Genomic DNA, 8,294 nt, shown 5'->3' on the forward strand with positions numbered 1-8,294 from the left:
AATTGAGCACTCCAAATTGCCCCTAGGTGCGAGTGCGGATGGTTGTTTGTCTCTGTGTGCCCTGCGATTGGCTGGCAACCAGTTCAGGGTGTCCCCCGCCTGCTGCCCGATGACGGCTGGGATAGGCTCCAGCACCCCCGTGGGGACAAAACGGTCCAGAAAATGGATGGATGGATGATTTACGTGTAAATAGCAATTGGTGAAGAGCTGCACGTTTAGTAGAGCAGAATGTTTTGACATCTTGGGTTTATTTACCCTTTAAAGCAACTTTTTACAATACTTTTAGAATCATTTTGATTTAGATCCAGTTTTATAGTTCTTCAATGACTTATTTCTTTACATCAGACCAGCAGGATTAAAAAATACGTCTCAAGCAAGTTCAACAGACAAGAAGAAAAGTTTTTTTCCTTTTAAAAAAAAGTCGCCGAGTATGGAGCCTGAGTTTTTTTGACGCTCCCTTGTTGAACCTAGGCAGTTTCAAGGGGACCCCAACTGGGGCGTTTCTGAACGACAACTCCCACGAAAAAAAAAAGCCAGTCTGTCCGCCCGTCCGGCCTGCATCCTACGGCCCCACCGAATCTGTCACCGGGAATCTGCGACACGAGCAAAAAAAACAACAACTTGAGTATTCTTGCACGTTGTCATCGAAGACTTTTAAATAACTTTACGCACGAAAGCACCCAACCGATGTCAACGTGAGCTTTGTTGTTGCTTGCATATTTTCCGGACATCCACGCAGAGAACGACAAAATGTTACGCTTCGGAATATGCTTAATATGCAAGAAAATGGAACCGGAAAAGTTTTGAGAAAGTTCGCTGCGAGTTACTTTTAAGGGATCGTCAACAAAGTTGTGTAAGCCAGCAGAGGCCGCGGCTCGCTGCGACATTCCCTCACTTTTACTGCGCCACTTTAAGTGGATTGGGACGCCTTGAAACCTCCATGTTTGGATCTTGAAACTGCGAGGGGCGCCCGAGCACCATATTGAATCAAAGTTGCCAACTTTGTGACAAATGTGCTGCAAGTTCGCAGTTTCCAAGCAGCGACACCAGCGGCCGGCTTGTAAGCGCGAAATGGAGGAGCAGTAGGCGGCGAGTGGCCAACCTCCGCTCGGCATTCGCTGGTTGTGAATGCAGCGCACAGTCGGCGCACAAAACCTCAAGTTTGACGCGTGAGCACAGTCGGACGTTATGGACAACCCGTCCTCGGTCATCACGCAGGTCAGCCGGGATGAAGAGGCAAATAAATCCGCGGACAGAGGGGACTCGGGTAAGTGCTTTTATTTCTTTCGAAAATATTGCTTAAGGAAAGTTTACTCTGCGCACTAAAGATTGTTTTCATTCATTCACCAAACAAAACTTAACTTGTGAGCCTTTATTGCACGTGATTGTCGTAGAAGTATTTGATCAACAGTGGAGCGTGAACGACTTGCAAGAAGTGAAAGTGTCACTTTGACGCATCTTTCTGCTTATGGCTGCAGGCCTTGAGTTTGTGCAGCGGAAGTGACGACATGGGCCGCTGCGTTATGAGTCTCCGGAGTTCGGAGTAAACAGAAAGTGGAGAGAAGACAGCGACCCGCACAAATTTCTTGCTTCTCCATATAGTCGGAATAGAAACGAACTAAAGGCCAACTCCACGCCATTTTATTGACATCCTAACGCCCAATCTGCTGTGTGTTAATGCTGTTGCACATCGCAGAGACTCAGAGTGTTCGGAATGAAAGTGCAAACAGTTGCTGCGCCTCTTGAGCGGACAAAGTGCAGATTTGTTCAATTATTTTTTTTTTCCTTATTTTGTCAGCAGCAGGACTTGAATGTGTTCTACTGTTGCATATGAGTTGCCACCCACTTGTTCCCCTTCTGTTCAAAAGTAGCTATCATATAATCAATAATCAAACGAAGGAAGGGTCAATTGCGCATTTTGATGGATTGAGTTTTATGGTGTCCACAAGGGCTGACCAATGATTTGAGTCCAAATCGACATTGCAATGTAGTAGAATTCAATTTTAAAAACGCAAAGGCCACAATTTTAAGGGGGGGAAGAAAAAAAAAAAGAACTAATTTGTTTTGGTCATTGGTAGCCCCGCCCCCCGCCCTTCTGTATACGTTGTTTGTTTGTTTGTTTGTTTGTTTGTTTGTTTGTTTGTTTGTTTGTTTGTTTATAGAATGTCTAGATATGTTCAGTAGTGCAAGTCCACATGTTTATATATAATTGTTTCACAGATTTGTTTGCCTTATTGTTAATCTAACTCATTATTTACTCAATTATGCCCAGAGCTTCCTTATTTGGTAAACTTAAATGAAATTGTTTTAGTAACACTGAAATGACTGCAAGTCATTTTTTTAAGAAAGGTGATTGAAGTAGTTAAAGTTTAGTATTCATTTTTCATTTGCCTGTATTTTATGACAAATCTGATCTTGAATAGTGCATTCCAGATTAATTTATTTGTTAAAAAAAATACATGCAAATTTAAGAGGACCTTGCATGTTTGATCGCCATTGCAAAATTAAGAGGAAAATCACTTGCAATTACCCAATTAACAATCATCCCCATCAATTTACTAACCCTAATAATCGAATATATCAAATAATTTTAATCCCAATAAAATTCAAGGCAAAATCTCTGCCTCAAAGGGTTGCAGTGATTGTTTTTCCACGCAGACTCGCGTTACTCCAGTATTGTTCCACTCCTTGTAGGAATAAAGTGATGGGATGGTGGCGAGCCAGCAGGAAAATGCATAAAAAACAAGGACTGTCCAAAGTTCATTTCACAGTTAAGAGAAGTACAATGTGTCTTCTGTAGAGCAGATCGAACTAACGTACCACAACAGCACATCTGTGCTTGCTTGCACAAGGTATTGATGTTAGCTAATTTAATTTAGCCTTCCACCGCTAGTTAGAGCGTCTCTAATGCCCCCGCAAGGGGTCAAGGATCCACAGCTGGCCATACACTTTCAAATCACTTCATTGTACAAATGTTGACAAAATGAATGTGATAAGCACGTCCATCCCTGAGCTGCCACAAACTCAAAGTACTCAAAACGCAGACTAGCTAACGGTTAGCCAATTAACAGCCGCCCGCTGCCCTGAGCTCACATCAACCAAGTCTACATTCTCATTTGGTGACTCCCACGTGATTCAAAACCCGAGTGTTTGAACGCACACTCCATGATTTATTTGTTTATTTTCTAACTGGTATTGTTGTACTTGTCTGCAACCTCAATTTCAAAAATAGAAGACACGATTGATTTTTCACTCACCTTTAAAGAAATGACTTAAACTGCTGTTATTCGTTTTAGAATCTTTCAATCTGTCCCTGTTTACATAGAAGATAAGCAGTTAGGCCCACGCTAAAAGCAAGTTTCACAGCCTCGATGTAAGTAAAATAGCGTTTAGTTCCCAAGTGAACAACTGATACCACAATCGGCTCTCTGTTCACTGTACACACCATTCGATTGCAGAGAGTGTCAATGCAGGTTACTGAGTAATCAGGTGGCCTATTATTATGCGTTCCATGCCCGAGCATCAAGGCCAAATCACAACTTTTGTGTGTTTGCGGGGGCAGAAGATGGGGGCAGCAGTAAACGTGGAGGTTTTAAAAAAAAAAAAAAAAAAAAAAGTATCCCTGATTCATTATTTTGTTGTTGTATGTTTGTTATGCTACCACTGAAGGTAGCACCCAGGAAACATGAAATATATGTCACCCAACATTTAACTGAAACAATTATTTTGGTTAATGTTTTCAGAGATGAATTGTATTGCCTCAATACTTGGATTGTGTAGCTGCATAAAGTACCAATGCTGAAATGATGTTGTGGATAAAAACTTAAACAGTACAGCAGCGGAATAATAAAGGACAAAAGGAGTAACGTCACAAGATGTAGAAAATGCATTTCCTCTCTAGCTTGCATCGAAAAGTACAAATTGCGCATTGAGATATTGATAAGCCTAAGGTATTAAAAAAAAAAAGTTATCAGTTTGTAAAGAAGTAACAGCTTGAACTACTTTGGGGCTACTTCAAGCTGTGCTCGAACAAGCCGCTTCCTGCGTCAATACCCGCCTGCTTCCTCTTCCTGTTTTGTCCGCTGGTACAAAGGCCAGCAGAGGGTCAGATGGCGCTTGAATGCTAAAGCAGAGGCGGAGGGAATGAAAGCCTTTAGTTTGTTGCTAACACCCTCACGTCCAGCTCAACAGACAGTGGCCATGTTTGGTGCTGGGGGTGTTTTGGGCTCAGAATAATATGTGAGGAAAAGTGATCAGGAACCTCCAAACATCGACCTTCTGGAGAAGTTTTTGTTCTCCCATAGCTCGTGATTTGGGTCATCGGGGTTGGGCATTGAGCACCTTCGCTTCCTGTGCAGGTTCCACGCCCTCCACCAAGAAGCCCCGAAGTGGTGGCTTATTTTCTATCTTCTCCTGCTGCCTCTGCCGAGACCAACCGGAGCCCCCGTCGGTCAACAACAACGCACCCCTGCTAGTCGAGGAGAACGGTACCGTCTCCAAGGTGAGTCCCGGCTCTTCCTTTCGGTCCGGAACCCCGATAAGTCTCGTGAGACGAGTTGTGGCCCTTTCAGATCCAGGTGAAACCGCTGCTGCCGCCTGCCAAGTCCAAAGACGCCGGAAAGGTCTGCGTGGTTATCGACTTGGATGAGACGCTCGTTCACAGCTCGTTTAAGGTATGAGGGGTTGACCGACGAGAAGGTTAGATGTGGTAAATTTAGATGCAGCTAATAGCTGCTAGCTGCATTCAAACATTAGCTATTAGCTGCTCCCTCATACCTCAGTTCTGGCTAGTAGCTAGCCAAAATTGAGGTGTGCACACGGGACAAGATTACTATAAAGCACTCGACTATCTCAACAAAAACTATATTTTTTGTGAAATTATTCCAATATAAAAATGTGCTTTGGCTCGATTAAAGGTGAGGGAGCACTGGACTAACATAAATAGCCGTCTTCAAATGAACGCAAAACCAGTTGACCCAATTCCATCCTCCTCTGATTTTTTTTTTAACTTTCTTCATACAGCCTGTGAACAATGCCGATTTCATCATTCCTGTGGAAATAGATGGAACTGTACACCAGGTATAGACCCCCCCCCCCCATTCCACTATTCTTATTCAAATTGTTGAGTGCACAATGTCCTGCCTGCCGGCTGCGATCTGGAGAATGGACAACATGGCAATGGCCCGGGCCCGATTCAAGTAATCCAGGATAGGTTTCTTTCTGACAAACACAGCCTATTCCGGATGACTTGGTTCAGGAACGTGGCCCCTCAGACGACAACGCCACAGAGGAGGGAAAAAAAACACGGAGGAATGAGTCCTAGTTTTTGCGTGTGTTTGTGAATTACACGTTTATATTTAGCCTCATGTGAATGTCCAGCTCAGCAGAATGATCGCTTACATCATGGGCGTCCAACTTCCAAAGGTTGCATACATAAAATAGGAGGCAAGTGCCGCACAGTAGTACGATGCAGGTCAATGACGTCATCAGTCCAGTCAATCTTCAATTTTACCATATGCCCCTGTCTGTCAAAACAAATGATGGCGGCCTCCAAATAGCCCCCGAGCCGTATTTTGGACAGCATTGCCGTACATGATTTTACAGACATTAAAATGTTGCTATTGTAAGGTTGTTGAACATAGTTTCTAAATTCCATCCCAGTTAAACTGTTGCCATGGTTTCCAGGTGTATGTCCTGAAGCGGCCTCATGTAGATGAGTTCCTGAAAAGGATGGGAGAAATGTTTGAGTGCGTCCTCTTCACTGCCAGTTTAGCCAAGGTGAGGTGTCCGTCAGTCTTTGTTGCTTTACCGTTCGGGTGTAGCCACGCCCACCAGATACCACCTGCACTGCCTGGCCTGTTACCTGTACCCTGGAAAAAAATATTCCAGTCTAAAAACTTTTCTGCAGAATCAAGCAGCTGAACCGGACAAGTTAAAAAAAAAACTTTACAGTTATTTTATTGTGTCACTTCTATCGCCGACATAGTATGCCGACCCTGTCTCTGACCTCCTGGACAAGTGGGGAGCCTTCCGCTGCCGCCTCTTTCGGGAGTCTTGCGTCTTCCACAGAGGAAATTATGTCAAGGATCTCAGTCGCCTTGGCCGGGACCTTAACAAGGTCATCATCGTGGACAACTCTCCTGCCTCTTACATCTTCCATCCTGACAACGCAGTGAGTAATTCTGCTTGGAGTGACGTTCTTTCGCTCTACCCCCCCCCCCCCCCCCCTTTAAGACAACAATGTTAGTCAGGCATCAGCTCTGACTAAATTGAGTACGCACCTGGTTTACGGCAAATGTGAAATAAAGAGTCGTGATAACTTTTGATGTTAAACAAAATCATTCTTGGTGGCGCCTCATTTATTGACAATTTGTTTGCCCGCTCACAGGTGCCGGTGGCCTCGTGGTTCGACGACATGTCTGACACCGAGCTGCGGGACCTCATTCCCTTCTTTGAGAAGCTAAGCAAAGTGGATAACGTCTATGCTGTCCTTAAGCACCAAGGAGGGGCCACAAGCTAACGCAATTTGGACAGAACGACATGAAAATCTTATGTGCCTCCACAATGCGCACGCACACACACACACACACACACACACACACACACACACACACACACACACACACACACACACACACACACACATATACACACGCACTAGGAGACTGCAGCTTCCACTGCCTACCCGGACTTATGCGAACCTACCCCAAGTGAGCATTGTTTATGCTGCCCCCCCTGGTCACCCAGAAAACTGCTCCACACGAACGTGCCCTTTCCTCACCTCAGGAAATGGTGAGCGCATGACAACAGATGAGCAAACGCTTAAGGACTTCTTTCCTCTTTCTCTGGACTCCTGAGATGTCACTTTTTACCGAACATTAGCCGGCTTCCCCGAAGGTGACGTTTTTTTAAACTTTGCATTCTTTTAGCCCACTGCCACAAAGACAGACACACCATCCACGGCCCTCGGAGGCATCCGCTACGTGGGTGTAGATTTCCAGATTTCCACATCACGTCACCCAGGTTGCAGTTGCTGTAAATTGACTTATGTTTGACAGGCTCGCTTCCATCTTTTCAAAAGTGAAACTTGAACTCTTCGGTGCAGCATCGGAAGTGCAGAACGTGACCGTGTGGCTTGTTTCGTTTTTTTTTTTTTTTTTATTCCAAAACGGTACACATAGGCTGGAAACAATCTCACGCAGGGGGTAAAAAGCTTGTTATCGTTTATTTTTAAAGCAACGAAAAATGTCTTGGTAATGTTGTCATCTGTCTGATGTTGTTGAGATCCGTCAGCGCAGCTACAAATATATCTCCATTGTCTCATCGGTCAGCGGGAATCCCAAGTACTATGTTTCAGGGCGGTTGTGAAAGAGACCAACCAGGTGACACTTGAGATGTCAGGTGAGCTTATAGTTGCTTTGTAGCATCCGACACGCCTCTTGGGACTGTTTTTATCCCCAAGCCCGTTTTTTTATTTTTTATTTTTTGCAAAAGACAAAATCACACAGATGCAAATGAATGACTGCGCATTGCAGAGATGACAATTAAACCTATCATTAAGCTTTGACAGTATTTCCGTGTGCTTTTGAAGATCCTGTCAATCACACTACATGTTTTTTTTTTTCAACAAAACAAAATTCTAATTCTATTTGTTGAAGGGGTCCTCTGATTCATTTCCTTATCCCATTTTTTTTGGCTGTGGCCAATTCGACTTAACCTTTTCAGTGGTTTTGAACATGGAGCCAAATTTGGCAAAGAAACACCAGCAAGTTACTAAAACAAATCGTACTGTTGTAACATAACAGTAAAATGTTGATTTGGTGTTTTTTTATTTTTTATTTTATTTATAGGGCTTTGCCGTTCAAACTTAAAATGTCACTACAGGGCCGCAACGTTCAGTAGATATGTTTTGCACAGCAAGGAAGCAAACAAATGTCCTTAATATATGGAACATCCATGTGACTGTACTCATGATTTAATAGATGTAATCTAATTTTTGACCTGTTTTATCTTGCCATGTTATACATAAAACTCTATGTAACATTGCCTTAAGTTGTTCCCATAAACGCTAAATGAACAATGTTGGCTGTCGTCTTAAATTTTGCATCTAAGGCAAGTGAGGGGTGACATACTCAAAAAGAAAGAAATGCAGATGGGCTTGGAGAGTTAATAATAGTTTACTCGTCTGTCAGTACAGGTTTGAATTTCACCTCAGGCTATCTTGTGTAGAGTTTATTATTAACTCTGAGGAAGGATTTTGATAAGTCAAATGCAATATTACATTGATAAAGCTC

The 8,294-nt window shown here is 43.4% G+C and overlaps 1 protein-coding gene across 1 annotated transcript; it reads left to right on the plus strand.

Moving 5' to 3' along the window:
• Positions 1 to 493: 493 nt before the first annotated feature.
• On the plus strand, positions 494 to 8,189 carry LOC147062671 (carboxy-terminal domain RNA polymerase II polypeptide A small phosphatase 1-like). The gene is made up of 7 exons (XM_085920028.1): positions 494 to 1,267; positions 4,359 to 4,501; positions 4,572 to 4,673; positions 5,023 to 5,079; positions 5,686 to 5,778; positions 5,987 to 6,172; positions 6,389 to 8,189. Exons 1-7 carry the CDS (start codon positions 1,189 to 1,191, stop codon positions 6,518 to 6,520), a joined length of 792 nt encoding a protein of 263 aa, XP_085776154.1. The 5' UTR covers positions 494 to 1,188; the 3' UTR covers positions 6,521 to 8,189.
• The last annotated feature ends 105 nt before the right edge of the window (positions 8,190 to 8,294 follow it).

The sequence above is a fragment of the Syngnathus leptorhynchus genome, chromosome 1 (assembly GCF_054491065.1).
Source record: "Syngnathus leptorhynchus isolate UIUO chromosome 1, UIUO_Slep, whole genome shotgun sequence".
Classification (NCBI taxonomy): domain Eukaryota; kingdom Metazoa; phylum Chordata; class Actinopteri; order Syngnathiformes; family Syngnathidae; genus Syngnathus; species Syngnathus leptorhynchus.